The 19,451-nt window shown below is 43.0% G+C and overlaps 1 protein-coding gene across 1 annotated transcript in view; it reads left to right on the top strand.

The window, feature by feature from the left end:
* The window catches only part of eys (eyes shut homolog), a gene marked incomplete at both ends in the record, with an annotated part of 311,891 nt that overhangs the window by 114,804 nt on the left and 177,636 nt on the right, over nucleotides 1-19,451 (top strand). Inside the window, 5 exons of the mRNA XM_083658278.1 lie at nucleotides 3,321-3,425; nucleotides 10,369-10,508; nucleotides 13,729-13,892; nucleotides 14,055-14,308; nucleotides 18,176-18,280. Coding sequence (XP_083514404.1) covers nucleotides 3,321-3,425; nucleotides 10,369-10,508; nucleotides 13,729-13,892; nucleotides 14,055-14,308; nucleotides 18,176-18,280 — 768 coding nt within the window. The remainder of the gene's footprint in view (nucleotides 1-3,320; nucleotides 3,426-10,368; nucleotides 10,509-13,728; nucleotides 13,893-14,054; nucleotides 14,309-18,175; nucleotides 18,281-19,451) is intronic.

The raw sequence follows: 19,451 nt of genomic DNA on the forward strand, positions 1-19,451 counted from the left end.
GTAGCGGATTGTAGGTTTTTGGGGTGTCAGTCGAAGTTTAGTCTGACAATGTTGCACACCGGATAGTTAGTTAGCTTAAGTACACACATAAGTGCCTGGGTAGCGAGCAGACGGCGGTATTTCACAATTTAGCGGCTAAATCATAGGTTATTGAAAGATATTCCATATTCCAGGCTGAAATGCTATAACAGAAGTGGAGTATTGGCCAGAATGACATGAACATTTGGACACTTATTCAGCGGGTATCTTGCATGTTGTGTTCAGGTGCGCTGTAATTCTTTTTTTTTTTTTTTTTTTGCAATTCCATCGCAGGCCACACAGGGGGCGCCCGCGGGCCACATCCAGTTGAGTATCACTGCACTAATCTAATGATTAAATTCACAATTAAGATTAGTTGACAGAAAAGGCAGTATGACCCGAAGGCAGATTATTGCTGAGTGTTGTATTGGCTGTGAGGGACACTCCGTTCTATTGCGTAAACAAGCTGTGAAAGTGTTTTCCCCCCCAGTGCGCTCAGCTTTTGGCCGAGCGTATTTCACATCTAGTCTTAAGTCCTGACACACTCACCTGTCATTCAGATAAACCCTGACATAGCACTACATGCACCCCCTCTGTTCAAAGCTGAAATCTGTTGCCACTTCAGTAATGGAAAATTGTCTCTTACACCGTGGCAGGTCTTACTGACTGATAGATTTCATCATTTTCTGCCATCTTGGGGATTTTTTTGCTTTGGAATTTCGAGCCATGACGCTAGAAAGGCCAATTTGTTTTCAAGCCTTGCCTGGAAACCGCACAGAAATAGATCATAGATCATAACTCTGTTTTATTTTGGAAGGCTTTCTTTTTCAGGGAACAGCAACTGTTGCTATGCATTTCACTGGTCTCATTCATATAGAGATTATTTCCCCTTATCAGAATCAGAATCGGAATCACTTTTATTGCCACAGTATGCAAGTTACATACGAGGAATTTGTCTTAGTGTCTGTATGCAGCGTAGCGGTCACATCAATATACAGAGATAAGAAGTAGGAAGATAACTAAAGACAATCACAAAGTTGCAAGTGCAATCAAATCGAGTAAATATATACAATATGTACATGAGTGGTGAAGTGTTCTGTGGATGATAAATATGAATTTACGTTTAATTTACATGAGATTTACAGACTGAGTTAAATAGACGTTAAATAGGCAGTGGATTTACATGAATTTACAGTCGGAGTTAAATAAGAGTTTACATTGAATGTACATGAAATTTACAGGCTAAGTTAAATAGGCATTAATTGAGAAGGTAAGAACTAAGTGCTGAAGTGATTAGTTCATTCATCATAAGTCGATCAAATTGTACCCATCATTTTGATAAGAGTTTAGGCTTAATTGTTTCAGTCATTTATTAAGTGAAAAATTTGATGGTTACAGCTTCACAACTACTAAATCCCCATTTCATATCATTATAAAATGAATACTTTGGGGTTTTTCTTTTGGTTTGCTGGTCAGACAAGTAAGCAATTTTAATACATCATTTTGGGCTCTGGTAATAGCTAGTGACATTTTATAGATGAAATGATTGATAATAATTGCAGTAATTGTTAGTTGCAGCCCTAATAACAGCCAAAGACTGGGGGGGTGGGTTCATTCTTAATGCTAAGGCCTTTGCATTTTCATCTTTCTCTGGCTTAGTTCTTGCAGAAAAACAAGTGAAATGCATATGAAGCAAAACCAAGCTTATCGATTTAAAAGAAGCTGTAAACTGTATCATGAATGTGGAGAAGAGCAAGAACATGTTGCCAAAATTCAACACCAACAGAGGTGCCTGTGAAGAACGTCCATTTCAATCATGAGAGACCAGTGGGTAAAACTTGACAAGCACGCTTTATTCACAAATGGCATGGCAACTAATTTTTTGGCGTAATGACTCCGTGGTAAGATGCCCCTCTTCTTGCGGTGAGAGAGGAGGCCTCCATTTGATACCATCATTGTGGTATTTGAATATTTCTAGATCCTTGCTTTAAGGAAGTGTGCAATAACATTTTGCAATATAAATCACTCATTCATATCATGAAATATATTTTTTTAATCCCATGTTAGCAATGCTACATGATGCATTTTCTTCCACCACGATTTCTTTTTTTTCTTCACAGCCATAATTGGGGATGGGCGTGTCTGTTTTTAGTAGGACAAATTAGTCTAATTTGCTGTAGCACAGCATGGCGTCTTTTCTATATAATGGCCTGTAGAAGCTACCGTGCAGATGATATCAATCATAGTATTTGTGCTGTAGCGTGAGGTTGCCACTGTCAAGAAAGAACTCTCACTACATGTTGTTGCAGCTCTGTTATTGATGACAGCACATTTTAAATTAATAACCTCCACTGGAACACCCCGCCCCCCACACCCAACCCCCCACACCCCCACACCCCCCCATACCCAACCCCCCACCCCAGTGCCAGAACCAGCAGCTGCTGAGGCAGCTGAGCACAGAACAAGTCCGACAAACGACCTGCATCATCTACCTCATCGGCTCTCTTTGGCTGCCACAGTATCACTATTAGCTGTCCATTCTCTTAGCAGGAAAGTGAGCCTGTTTGATAGGGATGCACCGATATGAAAATTTTGGCCGATGCCGATAACCGATATTAACATTGCTGTTATGGCCGATAACCGATATTTACCGATGTCAATATGATCTGTATAAAACCAAATTTTTATGATCATCACATTTTGTACATACTGAAAAACACATGTTAACACTGAATTTGAAAAAGTTATGCATTTCTTCATTTGCAAAGCCTTTGGAAAAGCCCATAAATCATAGATTTACTGCATTATTTCATATCAATGTGAAGAATTTGGCTGATAATGATAACCGATATTAACATTGCAACATCTGACCAATACCGATACCGATATGACCGATATGTTAAAAAATGACTAACATCGGCCGATACCGATATGATTGCCGATATATCGTGCATCCCTACTGTTTGATGACCGATAATACATTCTCTGTAGCATTTGTCATTGTAGATCGACCCTGCAGCATCTTAGTAAGGAATGTAAGCCTCAATTTGTGACGTTTTCAGGAGAAAAGGGCCTCGGAGAGTTGCAGGCAACACTCAAAATATGGTCAAATAAATAATTTGCCAAGGAGCCTCCAATTAATTTATACAGCCACTTCTTACAGTAGAAGGGGGCCTTGCACAGCTGTATTTTAATAATACAATGCACTATTAAGGACAAGTACCCACTATTAGATTACATTCAATATTTTGAGCCTCATTATACAAATGGCACTAATTGCAACCTTTTTCACCCGTTCTCAGGAAGCCACTGCCAGACTGAAATCAACGAGTGCGACTCCAGCCCCTGTCAGCACAATGGCACCTGTTCTGACATGGTTGGATACTACAAGTGCCAGTGTCCCACAGGTACGTTTGTATTGCAGCCAAAAACTAGAGTTATGTCATAGCATTTTAAAAGGGGATAACTTTTAAAGCACGGCTACGTCTGGCAACAATGTTGCAGACCTTTTAACCTTGTGTGCAGCGAGAATGGCCTAAGATCCTCGGCCAGGGCCCTTCTGGCTATTTCACAGTGTAGACTCAATACAAAAGGTAATTAACTTTTGCCATTGGGGTCCCCAGACTGTCGAACAACCTGCCTGAGGAACTTTGACCAGAGAAGTCAGTATCATTTAATACAGTTCATAAAACACATGTCTATACTGAAAAAAAAACCCCAAAAAACACTCTTATTTTTCACAAGTTGAAATAAAATCTCTACGACTTTTTCTATGCACACTAAAGACTTATTTCTCTCAAATTCTGTTCACAAATGTGTTGAAATCTGTGTAAGTGAGCACTTCTCTTTTGCCAATACAAGCATATCAAGATACTGATTATACAGCATGAGGATATGAAATCCCACTCTAAAATGTGCAGTTTTATCACTGACTGGTCTTCAAAAAATGCATATCTGTAGCCCGAAGTCATGTTGAAAGACAGACTATGGCCGTGTGTCCATCTAGCGGCTTTTTCTGACCTTTAAACGCTGGAAGTATGCTGGAGAGCGCTGATCTCAGCGCACAATATGCAAGGAAGCAGTCTGAAAGTAAGGTTAATTCAGTGCGGTAGCTAGCTAGCTTGATAGCTGACAGCTAACATTAGCTAACAACACACATACAGTGATTTAGCTCAACACTCACCAGAAATATTAAGTGTCTAGCCGATCTGCTCCCACAATTGAGCCTTTCTGTCTCGGTTGCGATAGTTTCTCCGTATGATTAGTTGCCTGAAAAGAAGCACCCGACACCAGCGTCTTTCTGAGAAGTTACAATATTTTCAGCTGAGAGCGCTGGCAGCCGGCGCACGAAAACGCCGGAGCGCCGTGAAAATAGACGCTGGGCGCAGCGCACTTTCCCTAGACGTCCGTGTGCGCCCGCATACGCTCGCTCCTCATTGGAAACAACTGAAAAAAGACGTTGGAGCTGATGAAAACACGCTAGGTCGACACAGGCCCTAAAGAATCCATAACTGATTGTTCCGGCTTGAATATCTTAGAAATGCTTAATTATGGTATTTATGAATGGTAAATGCTCATAAGCACATCTATACATTTTTATACTTCGATCCTCCAAAACCTGCAATTATGATCCATACTCGGTTAAAGCATCTCTCGCTCTCTCTCTTTCTCTCAGCCTTCTCTCTCACTCTCCCTCTCTCTCTCTCTCACTCTCTCTCTCTGATTAATTCCATGATTGGTTAATAGCTCCATCATTCACTGTTGCACAGCATCATCGCTGACAGTCTTATTATATGACTTACTGGATAGCAATTTCCTAATGTCTACTTGTGGAATCTGCAAACATGGAAAATGGTGTATTATCCTGTCATTTCAAGTGTACACAGATGTTGGGGAAAGACTTGCCTACTAAATCATTGGAAAATGTGTAAAGGCTGTGGAAAAAGTGCGCCGATCAGCAACACTGCGCCATGGAGCAGCTCACATTACCCACAGTGCCTCGGTCTTCACTCGCCTGGCCCGCTGCCTGTGATGGACAGCTGTGCAATTGTGTCAGTGTTACATTATGAAACCGCCATTAATAAAGATTTCACAGTAATTGTTTATTTTGCTTCACCAGCTGAGTCCAAATTTACACTCGCATGCAAAACCGACGGAGGCCTCCCGCGAGCTGCACGCTCTTGGCAGGGCAGAGTTTGCTCTCTTGCCAGCTGCTCTTGCTTGCTTCCATTGACAGTATTACTGCCCAACACAAATCAAGACATTGTAGGCAGCTCATCTTAGTGGCCAGAGAATGTCCGTTTATCTCACGAGAACTTGCCTCGGGGAAGCTGTTATTTTTAGCAGCTGTTTCTTGCTCTTTGGGGAAATGTAACATTGATGATAATGAAACATTGTGTCCACATACTCTTCCTCGATACATTTAAAGGACAATGCCTGTGCTAATGACAAATGGCTCAAATAGCCGCCTCTCTTTCACCTTATCACCAGGTGCTGAATGAGGGCACAATGTAGCCACTATCTGAAGTGACACTTGGAGGTCAGCATGCTATTTCTGTCAACTGATCATTTGTGTCATATGAACTCCAGGCCTCGTAATGATAGTCAGCACAAAATGTGCCAGTATTTTTTAAAAGGTTCTGAATGGCCTGAGGTATTACCAATTATCAATACAATAATGACATATAACCTACGTGCCTAAAACACTGGTAAATACAAGTTTCTAACCTCAATTCAAGAGGGTTCAAAGACAATTTGATAAAGGATTTCATTCATTTTTACTCAAGGATTTTGTGAGGAAATAAGTGAATGTATCATAGTACAGTAGTGACAAAAATGATAAAAACCTGGAACCCTCAAATAATTAGTCAGTCCGTGCAAATGTTCACCCATCTAGAACATTGGGGTACATTTAGATATCTAGAACGTTAGGATGCATTTAGATATCTAGAACATTAGGGTACATTTAGATATCTAGAACATTAGGGTACATTTAGATATCTAGAACGTTAGGATGCATTTAGATGTACACATTTCTTTCCCTCTGGGCATACAGGGTTCTGCATTTTATAATATGAGCTGAAGTAACTAGTATCATTTGTGCTCCTGTTTGTGGGTGAGCATCTATGTGGCAACCTGGCTTGAATGTTAGAGGAAATGGGCTGTGGGCTGTGAACCTCAACCTCCCATCATAGATGTCTAGTTGAATTAGGCCCATGATAATCTCTCGAGACAGACGTTCCACTTGCATCGGAAATCTGTCGGCAGGCTCCGTCAAAAGGGCTGCAACAGCGCTCGCACGCATGCTGCGCTTCACCTGATCAAAATGAAGGGAACGTGACCGGTGTGTGGTCAACACTTACCATTTTTAGAGTATAGCAAGTTGCTACTTGCTACTAGCAACGAGCTAGAGTTGTTATTGTTGTTTCATAGCGACGGACGGATTTGAGAGCGACACGCAGGGAGCGGAAAGGGCTTTTCTTCTGCTGCCGACCGCGCCTCTTGAGTTCCTGTTGCACCACATTGAAACGAGGCTGCTGCCCCCAGAGGTTATAGAGGAAAAAATTGTTTTTTTGTTTTGTTTAACCGATGGGTTCCCAGATTGGGCGCATGACACCTCCAGAAGGCTCAACAGTAGGTTATCGTGTTAACATGCTTAACTGTACTCTAGCCTGTTTCTACACATGCACATTTTTCACAGAATAACCTAGAATTACCGTATTTCCCTCTCGCTGTTGATATCAGCAATACGTCTAATGGGACAAATGATGCTCCTTGTTGACACAGTCTGCTTAGCAGTTCAGAAACCAAACTGTAGCATTCCCTTTAGCATTCCTAGGCTAAAGGGACAGCTGGGCCTCCTGGCTTGAAACGACCCGCCCAGCAGTTCCAGAACAATCGGCAAACAGTATGCAGCTTAATCATGCAAGACAATTGTACTTGGAGCTGAGAATGATGTATGGCTGTTGCCTTATGTTATAGCCGTGCCATCATATGATATTTATCTGCTGTCTTAGCCGTGAGATAGATTTCCATACTTTAGACACACCAGCTGGCGTCTCTTCTTCTCAGCTGCTTCAGAAGCTGCCTCTGTGGCCTGCCGTAATCCCTGATCATGAATCCCCAACTCCCTGAGTAAACTGCTACTGATGTGGCCTCAAATCCACAGCAATTTACTTCCACAGGGCGTAGCCTAGCATGGCAACTCACTTCCACAGGGCATAGCCTAGCATGGCAACTCACTTCCACAGGGTGTAGCCTAGCATGGCAACTCACTTCCACAGGGCATAGCCTAGCATGGCAACTCACCTCCACAGGGCATAGCCTAGCATGGCAACTCACCTCCACAGGGCATAGCCTAGCATGGCAACTCACTTCCACAGGGCGTAGCCTAGCATGGCAACTAACTTCCACAGGGCGTAGCCTAGCATGGCAACTCACTTCCACAGGGCGTAGCCTAGCATGGCAACTCACTTCCACAGGGCGTAGCCTAGCATGGCAACTCACTTCCACAGGGCATAGCCTAGCATGGCAACTCACTTCCACAGGGCGTAGCCTAGCATGGCAACTCACTTCCACAGGGCATAGCCTAGCATGGCAACTCACTTCCACAGGGCATAGCCTGGCATGGCAACTAACTTCCACAGGGCATAGCCTAGCATGGCAACTCACTTCCACAGGGCGTAGCCTGGCATGGCAACTAACTTCCACAGGGCATAGCCTAGCATGGCAACTCACTTCCACAGGGCATAGCCTAGCATGGCAACTCACTTCCACAGGGCCTAGCATGGCAACTCACTTCCACAGGGCATAGCCTAGCATGGCAACTCACTTCCACAGGGCATAGCCTAGCATGGCAACTCACTTCCACAGGGCATAGCCTAGCATGGCAACTAACTTCCACAGGGCATAGCCTAGCATGGCATCTCACTTCCACAGGGTGTAGCCTAGCATGGCAACTAACTTCCACAGGGCATAGCCTAGCATGGCAACTCACTTCCACAGGGCATAGCCTAGCATGGCAACTAACTTCCACAGGGCATAGCCTAGCATGGCAACTCACTTCCACAGGGCATAGCCTAGCATGGCAACTCACTTCCACAGGGCATAGCCTAGCATGGCAACTCACTTCCACAGGGCATAGCCTAGCATGGCAACTCACTTCCACAGGGCATAGCCTAGCATGGCAACTCACTTCCACAGGGCGTAGCCTAAGGTGACCAGACGTCCCCGATTTTCGGGCACAGTCCCCGTTTTTGGTGACCTGTCCCCGGCTGGAGCTGTCCCCGAAAATTTCCCCGATTTTCTACTGGCGTCTGCGATCGATATGACTCTAACTCTAGTGGGCTCATTCTTAAATCTAGAGTGAAGATACTTATAGGGTGTGAAACTGTAAGACCTACAGCATCCATTGGGACCAACATGCCATGCTACCTTGTCGGGAAGGAAGGGGGCTAAATAATGAATTTTGAAAAACCGACATGGTCAATTTCAAAGGGGACCCTTGACCTCTCACCTCAACATATCTGAATGAGAATGGATTCTATGAGTCTCCCCTTTACAGACGTGCCCACTGGCAAACCACTCAAGCAGAAAGGTTGTGGGAGGCTTACGGGCGGGTTAAAAGCATAGCACAGCATCACATGTCTATGTAGCTCGTTGATCCAGACATCCAACAAGTGTTTACATGTTCTGCTGCAGCTCTTTCAGGAAACCTTGAACAATGAAATAAGCACTTAGGACTCCACCGACCATACTTTTAGAGATCTGAGGCTATTCATAAAACATTCTGCGCTGCAGGTTTGGATGACCAGGCCTCATGCTGCTGGAGAACACCTTGACATTTTGTAAAGGGGCACAGTGAAGTGTGTGTGTGTGTGTGTGTGTGTGGGGGGGGGGGGGGGCACCAGGGGCCGTCTTTGTGAAGCCGACACTGTTTATTAATTTATTGAGTTGAGTTGAGTTGCATTGAACTTTATATTATATATTTCATATTAATAAATGAAACCGGAATCATCCCCCTTTTTTATTTCATAGGTAATAACATTGGATATTTTAATGATATATTGATTGCCGGACTGGAAATGTCCCTGATTTTCATTTGAGAAATCTGGTCACCTTAGTGTAGCCTAGCATGGCAACTAACTTCCACAGGGCATAGCCTAGCGTTCCATCCTGGCTATTAAGCCCTATCCATGGCAACTAACTTCCAGAGGGCGTAGCTTAGCGATTAAGCCCTGGCTGCTATCTCTGTGTACATCTAAGCTTCTTCCTTTCATATGCCTTATCGACTGCATCTCTGCATGCTAATGTGAGTTCTTCAAAGTAAACAAGACAACATTACTAAGTCAGGTCTTAAGCGAGTGCAGACTCTCTCTGGAGGAACTGTTAGTTGGTGGTCTACAGTACATCTGCTTGCTTTTTCCAATGCCTGACTGTACCACTGTATCTTAGCACATACTCAATACCCCCCCCCGCCAATTTGATGCATAGGGCTGCACTCTCCTATCAATTTATGTTGGTTTACTAGTGTCAATTAGGTTGCTATAGGGCCTTCAGCATTAAAACACTTGGGGATATCAAGGTGGAGTCATACATGTAAGACTACAGAGAAAGAAAGATAACTGCTTCTACATGACATCACTGAGTCTTTTCTTACACAAAATAACCCTTCAGCCGGAGGAAGAACTCGCCATCTTCGGCTGCTCGGAGACCTCTCTGGGCTTCCGCACAGCTGTGCAACAGTCTCTGACCCTGGGGGCAACTGTTGCCAAAAAATAAATTCTGAAAGAATGGAAGTCCTCCTCTTCACCTTCTTTCCAACTGTGGTTGACGGACATGATCTCTGTCATAAGGATGGAGAGGCTCAGATCCCTGAGAACCAACTCACTTAAAAAGTTTCTAACTATTTGGGACCCGTTTCTAACCTACCTCGATGAGGTTAGGGGCGGTGGGTGACTTGTCCGGCTGGTTTCTGTTGGACGCCTTGCGTGGGACCCCATGCGTGACATCTCTTACAAGTATATAAGCACCTTATGGATGGTAGCACCACATAACTGTAGATATATGTATGTTTTTTTCTTTTAATTTTTTCTTCCTGTTACTGTGTCTGTATTAAAATTGAAAAATAAAATAATAAATATTTTCTTACAGAGACAGGCCAGACAATCTGTTATGTGGCTAAGTGGCTCTTTTTTATTATTGAGAGTGTATTAGAGCTGGTCTGGTACAGTTGATCTAATTAGGACCTGATTTAGAAATGGAGCAACAACACGGATTGCAGATGACACTCCTCTCTGCTAGCCATGTCTTTCATCAATTGTATGATGTGTATTTCATCTTTTCCTGCAGGTTTCCTGGGAGAAGATTGCGAGGTGGATATAGATGCTTGTGCTCTGCCCAACAACACGTGTCCACCAAAGAGCCAGTGTTTGGATCTCCCTGATGGCTTGAAGTATACCTGCCGGGTACCCTGCCCTCAAAACATTCAAGTGGGTACAAACATCTTTAAGGAAGGCTTTGCAGATTTTTAACCCGCTTTGTATCATTATAATCTTGGTAATATAAGCAGATGGACAGTGCTTACCTTCTCTATATGTTTTCTCCATTGAGAAATCCACGTTAGTCTGCCTGCAGAAACTCCGCCCCCGCCACCTGGTATGGCTCATTAAAGGAACACGCCAATATTTTGGCGTGTTTTGGCGCCAACAATATTTGCCATATTCCCAATAGTAAGAGGAGAAGAGAGATGCCTTTCTCTTCCCTGTGCATGCAGTAGAAAGTAGCCCGCTCCTGCTAACTACAATGGTAGTAAATGGTACACTACCCTACCCCCGTTCACTTGACCGAATTTCTTCAAATTTGCCTCAAACGTCCACTTGGACTCAAGGATGAACCGATTAGATTTTGGTGGTCAAAGTTCAAGGTTACTGTGACATCACGACCGCTCGTTTCATGCTCGTTAATGTGATATCTCAGGAACGCCTTGACGGAATTTCATCTAATTTGCCTCAAACGTCCCCTTGGACTCAAGGATGAACTGATTACATTTTGGTGGTCAAAGGTCAAGGTCACTCTGACCTCACGAATGCCATTTTCAGCTCGGTAACGCCATATCTCAGTAACACCTTGACCAAATTTCTTCACATTTGGCTCAAACGTCAAAGTCTGGACAGACGTTGTGGATGTCGACTGCTCACTTGTTGGCGGAGGCATATATCCGTGGTGCGGTCGTTTTAGTTTGTTATTGATTGTGCCTTTCATGAGGACAAGGTAAGGTGACCACCTGTTAAGGATACCTTGGAATCACAGCTAACCCTTTATTTTACAGGTCCCTACTATAATTACATATGAACTACTATGGACACCAATTACATTGCTGTTCGTGTCTATTTACAAATAGTTCATATGTAACTATTATGTACAAACATTGGTGTTCATATGTAGTTCATATGTAATTATTATGGACCTGTAAAATAAAGGGTTACCGAGATGTATGACCTTTTTACAGCTAGTTTCTTTAAAGCAGTTATTACAAAGCCAGATGCAATTTCCCCCTTAGTTTGTCATATAAGAACACAACAGGCTGCAGACCAAAACAATCTGATACCTTGTTGGGGGGGTGGTCTCAGTACATTTCACAAAGAGCTGTACCGCATTTTGTTTGTTTGGAATGAGACCATGATTGGGCCCATTTACAGGAAGCACTATGCTAGGGCTTTTTTCCCCTTTTTATTGATTTCATAATAACAATAGCCAACACAAACGACACATATTATGTTAACAAAACAATGGCACTGTCGCCTTTACCACAATACAAGAAACCCTACACAAAACAAACAAGAAAGACATTTAATTTCAACACACTAGACACGCTAGGGCATTCATGACTACTGAATTTTAGTAGTCATCGACTAGTCCCAGGAAGTAGTCGACTAGTAGTCGATTAATCACAAGAGATATATCATATTTTTTTCACCCAATAAAAATGAGCAATTATCGTAAAAAATGTCTCAAAAACAGCCAGCAAAGGGTTAACTAGTGTAGGCTATGTTGTTGTATGTGAAATAGCAGAGTCCTGATTGGCTCTGAGAGGCTGCTTACAAATGAGCCGCTAAACCCCAGCAACTTGTCTGAGCTGGAGAGAGCGACTGTTTGATCTGCAGTAACAACATACATGTAGACAAGTCTTTTCCTCTCTAAATACCTTCAGTTCTGTTTATTTACCATGGCATCATGTAGAAAAGTATTGTTCAAACAAATCTGCATTCAATTTACTTATTGAATTATTTTGTTTATTCCCTAAAACCAGAAATGAACCGTTTTTTGGTTTAAACACAAGAGTCTAATATCTCAGAAACATGTTAAATAGGAAAGCAGAGAATTTTCACAGTTGTTTAACCTGAAGGAGCATCAGCAGAATCCAGTGTCTGTAAGTGAAAAGGTATCAATTATTTATCCCGAATCTCATCTATAAACAGTGAGATAACCCTTTGTGATACATGAGCACGACAATAAGCACAATTCCCAGAAGAAGGTTGACAGCAAATGCGATGATCCATAAACTCAGCTGATAATGATGCTTTTTTTCTGGTTTTCCCTCGACGAAATTACTGACTAATGAAGGACAATTGTAGGTAAATAAATGATGGTTTCCTTGAAATCTTGCTGTCTGAAACGTAGTTTCTTCCTTGGGAGCTATAGCTATAAAGTATGTAAGAGTGCTGGTGATTGTTAGTCACTGAAGGTCAGGGAAAACGTGAGTGCCAGCCAGGTGCTGTATGTATACTGTATAAGGTACGGTTTTGAATCAGTGAGGCGCCCATTCTCTGTGTGCAATATGGTTGCTTGTGTTGAGAAATGCATGTTGCAGATTTATAAGCAGCCATGGGACTTGGAAGGAGACAAAGGTGGGAACGCTGTGATTGTTTGTCAGGCTTGTGCTCATGGCATGCACAAAGACAGCACATTTCTGGGGGTTGATAAGGCCTCTACCACCTGACAGGGGTGACTGCGCTACTGAAGATTTGCAATCTCTGTGTATATTTTGTTTACTTGAGTTTTCTTTTGGTACGGTTGAATCCTCCTTCTGCATAAACAAAACCTTAAACTAAAAAATAAACCTGTTGCCAGAGGAGTTTCTACAGATGGCAGATTGGAGTTGATCACTCACTGTGGAGCAAGGCTCGTGTTGGCCCCTTTACAGAAACGCCATGACGTCTGCATTATACAGTGCATCTCCGCAGCAGCCAGCTCTTCCTCTTGTCTTTGTTTCTCACTGCTATATATACACGTGTAGCCTACCGGCTCGCACTCTTTCCCTTTGTTAGGGAGAGCTTTTGTGAGGTTTGGCCCTGGAACGGCCATTGATCTTCTCCCGCAGCACACGACATTGGTGGAATGTAAAATGTAAGGAGATACATGGAAGCCTGGATGAAATGTAGCACAGAGCATGCATCAGTATTCATGAGTGTGCCATGTGGCTGTAACCAAGCTCGTTTCCCAGACAGCCCGGGGGCCAAGGCATGATTAGGCCTCGCGTTGTAAAGTGACCGTTATATAGTTGTCCAGATTGGCCTCGGCACAGCCCCCCGAGATATTACCATAAAAAAGGTGAAGTGATTTCCCTCTTTGCACACAAAGCAGATGCATGTTTCATTGGCCTATGTGTACAACAAGTATGTGAGGACGACGTCTATTTTCTGTCAACAGCCATGTGCCAACGGAGGGCGTTGTCTGCTGGATAGTGCCAGGAGCTACAGCTGTGTCTGCACACCTGGCTGGTCCGGTCGCAACTGCCGCATAAATGTCAACGATTGTGCCCAGCACCGGTGTCAGAATGGAGCCACGTGTGTGGATGAGATTGATGGATATAGGTGAGTGCTGCCGTTAACATCTGGATTGTCTTCAGGCTTCTCGGGCCACCACGATGTCCATTATTGTGAACGCCGTTGACATTTACTACGCTCTTTCCTTGAGGGTGCGAATGACTGTACAAACCACTGTATATCAAGAACTACTCTCTCATTTGTCGCCAGCTGCGTTTGTCCCAGAGGACACACAGGAGTCCACTGTGAAGTGGACATTGATTACTGTGTGGGGCACGGCTGCTCTGAACACGGCGTCTGCCTGGACCAGCGGTATAACTTCACCTGCCGCTGCACGCTGGGATTCGAGGGGTCGCTCTGCGAACTGGAAACGGACGAGTGCAACAGCTTCCCCTGTGCGAGTGGTGCCACCTGTGTGGACCTCCTCAGCCACTATCAGTGCCACTGCCCCCCTGGGTTCGAGGGTATGATGCCACATTTCTAATTTGAACGTGAAGCTTATTTTTCTGCTCTTAAGATGTTCAGATTCATCAGGCCTGTCAAGTCCACAGACACGCATGATAAAAGGCCCGTATTAGACAGGTTAAAACATTAACACCATCGACTGCAATCAGCTACCTGACTTTATCAGAATGATAGGTTTGAGCAAATGTGCAGGCTAAGATATTTTTTGCCCTGGGCCCAATGATTTACAGTTGCCAGATATGGGCTTAAGATGGAAATGATTACAGTGAGGAGAGGTACACTATATCCCTAGTGTGAGTAAAAAACATGAAACATTTCTTGTGTGTTGGTCGGGTAGGTGATTCCTCTGTTTGCACATCATCATTATACATTTTAATTGGCATTAGTGTCTTAAAATAGTTCCTTGTTCCATAATGAAGAACATTGTAGAAATCTAATTCAGTCAATTACTGAACTACTATTTAGAACAACTTTAGGTTAGATTTGTTTTACTACAAAAATAACAGCTCCACACACACACACACACACACACACACACACCAATCTGATACAAAAAGTCAGTTCAGCTTTCATAACATTTATGTCCACCTATGCCGTGTTTGACAAAAGTTTTCCCCCATGTCAGCTGAATATAATTGCGATTATAGACTGTAAAAAAAGAAGTCAATACTCTAGTGTCCCCTGAAATGACTAATTGCGCCTGCAAAGATCAGAAATATGCAAATATAGATACATCTGTTAACTGGTTAGCTTTTGGAAATTTAAAGTACCGTAGTTTGGCTTTTTCATTGACTTTAGGAATAAAGTGGATAGCTAGCATTATCAAAGGGCTTTTTGCATAATAAAATCTAGTCATGGGAGATCTTAATGGCTAAGTTACTCACAGTAGTGCAATGATGCGTAGCCAGCTAAATTATTTACGATTGGCTAGTATGAGGCTAGTATGAGAGTATGAGCCATTTCGTGTCTGTATGGTGTCCACTAGTCTACTTGGGGCCCGTTAGGTTGTTAGTAAGCGGTATCTTAATCTAGTCATTGATGTGAATAGCCTACATACATGATTAACAAGGTGCTGAACAGTATAAGGGACAGAAGTGCAACCACCTTTTAGTCTTGAGTTTAGAATTGAGGACTGTTCAAAGGGCCTTGCCTAAGGATCTCAGGCTGCACTCTGGTTCATAGACAACCAAGAGCTTTGAAATATAGCTACTGTAGGGAGAAAACATTTCAGGAAAATATTAATTCACTTTTATATCTTAACTGGTATGCTGTGGAGAGATGCTAAAATCGGGCTGCACCACTTACAATCCAAGCAGCAGTGTTGTGAACACACAATCATGTAAGCCAGAAATTAAGAGATGCTATAGATAATAATAATAATAATAATAATAATAATAATAATAATAATAACTTGGATTTATATATCGCCTTTTAAGGAACCCTAGGACGCTTTACAATGGTAACATTGGCTTTACAAAAAAACAGAGTTGACTTTGTTGAACAGGTGAGTTTGGAGGCTGTTCTTGAAAGTGTCAAAGGGTGGGGCGTTGTGGATCTCTGCTGGGAGAGAGTTCCAGAGGGTGGGGGCCGCCACACTGACCCCCAGAGGGGGGCCACTCTGTCCCCCAAAGGTTCGCAGGCGGGTGTGGGGGATGGAGACGAGACCACTGGTGTGAAGACTTCAGGTTCCGGGACGGGGTGTAGGGGTGGAGGAGGTCAGATGGGTACTGGGGGGCAAGAGCGTGGAGGGATTTATGAGGAGCAGGATTTTATCGGTGATGCCGGACTTGACCCGGGAGCCAGTGGAGATGGATGAGGGTGGTGTTGATGTGCTGCCAGGGCTTGGTGCGCGTCAGAAGCCTGGCAGCGGAGTTCTGCACATATTGGAGCCTGTCCAGGGCTTTGCCGGGTACCCTGAACAGGACTCCATTGCAGTACTCCAGACGGGACGTGATGAAGGCACGGATGAGGGTCTCAGCTATAGAGCCTGAGAGTGATGGCCAGAGTCTGGAGATGTATTTGAGGTGGCTGATGGCTTTTATGTGTGACTGAAAGGAGAGAGTGGAGTCAAGAATATCACCCAGGTTGCACAGAGCCAAATGAATCAGCGATAATTAGCTTTACAGTATGATATAAAAGTCTGTCTGCAGTAAGGCAGGCGATCTTCATTGTTGAGCCAACAAACTCCAGGGCCATTAGTGGAAATGTTTCAAATGTTATGAATGTGTCTATGGTTTGAATTAATATCCATGCATTAGTGCTTCACAACATTTACTGTATATGAAGTAAGATTGCCACAGTGACACAGCTGTGTTTGTAGGTTGTTACAGTATATCTAGATTGTCACAGTGACAGCTGAGTTTGTAGGTTGTTACAGTATATCTAGATTGTCACAGTGACAGCTGAGTTTGTAGGTTGTTACAGTATATCTAGATTGCCACAGTGACAGCTGAGTTTGTAGGTTGTTACAGTATATCTAGATTGTCACAGTGACAGCTGAGTTTGTAGGTTGTTACAGTATATCTAGATTGTCACAGTGACAGCTGAGTTTGTAGGTTGTTACAGTAGATCTAGATTGCCACAGTGACAGCTGAGTTTGTAGGTTGTTACAGTATATCTAGATTGTCACAGTGACGGCTGAGTTTGTAGGTTGTTACAGTATATCTAGATTGTCACAGTGACAGCTGAGTTTGTAGGTTGTTATAGTATATCTAGATTGCCTCAGTGACAGCTGAGTTTGTAGGTTGTTACAGTATATCTAGATTGTCACAGTGACAGCTGAGTTTGTAGGTTTTTACCGTATATCTAGATTGCCACAGTGACAGCTGAGTTTGTAGGTTGTTACAGTATATCTAGATTGTCACAGTGACAGCTGAGTTTGTAGGTTGTTACAGTATATCTAGATTGTCACAGTGACGGCTGTGTTTGTAGGTTGTTACAGTATATCTAGATTGTCACAGTGACAGCTGAGTTTGTAGGTTGTTACAGTATATCTAGATTGTCACAGTGACGGCTGTGTTTGTAGGTTGTTACAGTATATCTAGATTGTCACAGTGACAGCTGAGTTTGTAGGTTGTTACAGTATATCTAGATTGTCACAGTGACAGCTGAGTTTGTAGGTTGTTACAGTATATCTAGATTGTCACAGTGACAGCTGAGTTTGTAGGTTGTTACAGTATATCTAGATTGTCACAGTGACGGCTGTGTTTGTAGGTTGTTACAGTATATCTAGATTGTCACAGTGACAGCTGAGTTTGTAGGTTGTTACAGTATATCTAGATTGTCACAGTGACGGCTGTGTTTGTAGGTTGTTACAGTATATCTAGATTGTCACAGTGACAGCTGAGTTTGTAGGTTGTTACAGTATATCTAGATTGTCACAGTGACAGCTGTGTTTGTAGGTTGTTACAGTATATCTAGATTGCCACAGTGACAGCTGAGTTTGTAGGTTGTTACAGTAGATCTAGATTGCCACAGTGACAGCTGTGTTTGTAGGTTGTTACAGTAGATCTAGATTGTCACAGTGACAGCTGAGTTTGTAGGTTGTTACAGTATATCTAGATTGTCACAGTGACAGCTGAGTTTGTAGGTTGTTACAGTAGATCTAGATTGTCACAGTGACAGCTGTGTTTGTAGGTTGTTACAGTAGATCTAGATTGTCACAGTGACAGCTGAGTTTGTAGGTTGTTACAGTATATCTAGATTGTCACAGTGACAGCTGAGTTTGTAGGTTGTTACAGTATATCTAGATTGTCACAGTGACAGCTGTGTTTGTAAGTTGTGACAGTTAATGCATTGGGGACACATTTCCACAGCTATAGCCCAGTGACATTGAGACTATGGTCATGCCACTCTTCATCCTACAGGAAGGACCTGCTCACAGGATGTAGATGATTGCTGGTCACAGCCTTGTCTTCATGGAGGCTCATGTATGGATCTGGTTAATGACTACATTTGTCATTGTCCTTTCGGTAAGTACCAACTACTTGGGTATTATTATGCTGATCATGATACTGTATACCCGCCATGAGTAGCCTATTTGGTACCTCAGGAATGTCAATATATACCATATATAGTTTATTAGTCTGACATTTTCTCAGTTTGTTCACTTTAAACTCTGTGGGTGGCAATAGCCTTAAAGTGATATTTCATTTTTGTATAACATGTTACTTTTTTCTCGCATATCACCTCATAGTAGCATGCGTGTTCATAGAATTGTGTGATACCCTGGGCCCTTGGGATACCCTGGACCAGTGTCTTATATATATATACACACACACATGTGTATATATAGTCTTAACACTACGCTAAGTTTAGTCTACCTTTCATTCCTTTTCGCTTCTTTTCTTTGGTTTGTCTCTGTAACGTAACGTGTGGTCCACTGTGTCTCGCCCGCTCGCAAACGTTTTTTTTTTTTCAGCGAGGCATTGCCTGTCTCCTACTTTGCCTCTGATTGGACAGTACACGTATTTGTTGCAAGGCTGGTTCTGATTGGATAAGACTGTCAGGCTAAGCCAATCAGAGACAAAGTGGGGCACAGTAGGCGTTGGCTTCGGACGACCGCCGACCGGTGTGCAGAGCCAGTGTGTATCCAGAATAGATTTTCAAAGTAAAAGTTTATGCAGAGGGAGTCGTGTTGGTTAATGACATTTTTCATTTTTCATTCCGCCACTGAATGCATATAGCGGAAACCCTGAATGCAATTATGGTCTCACCTTAGTTCCCCCACTGAAATCACTTATCAGTTACATAAATCACATATCTGTTATGGCTCTGATTAACCATAACAAAAGTTTGGGCTGTTAGACGCATCTCCTTGAGGCTTTGGAAGCCTGTACAATAGCAGTGTTAAGTGATTCAAACAAGATTTGTTTCATAATCTTCTCATATTTGGCAACGTTGTTATTTTCCCCTGTGACCCATTTACACTCTGCTGTGCTCTGCACTGTGCACACCACTGTGTACTAAACCAAACAGCGATAAGCCAACATCGACTCATCCATACACTAGCTATATGCTACTGTAAGCTTTCATTTCAGTTTTCACATATCAACTGCAGGGGATCAAGTCATATCCATTCCTTTGTTGGCTGGGCCGAACCCACCTCTGGCAAGTAGCCAGAGCAGTGGGTTTGTCCTCTGT

The sequence above is a fragment of the Poromitra crassiceps genome (genome assembly GCF_964638095.1).
Source record: "Poromitra crassiceps genome assembly, chromosome: 22".
Taxonomy (NCBI): Eukaryota; Metazoa; Chordata; class Actinopteri; order Beryciformes; family Melamphaidae; genus Poromitra; species Poromitra crassiceps.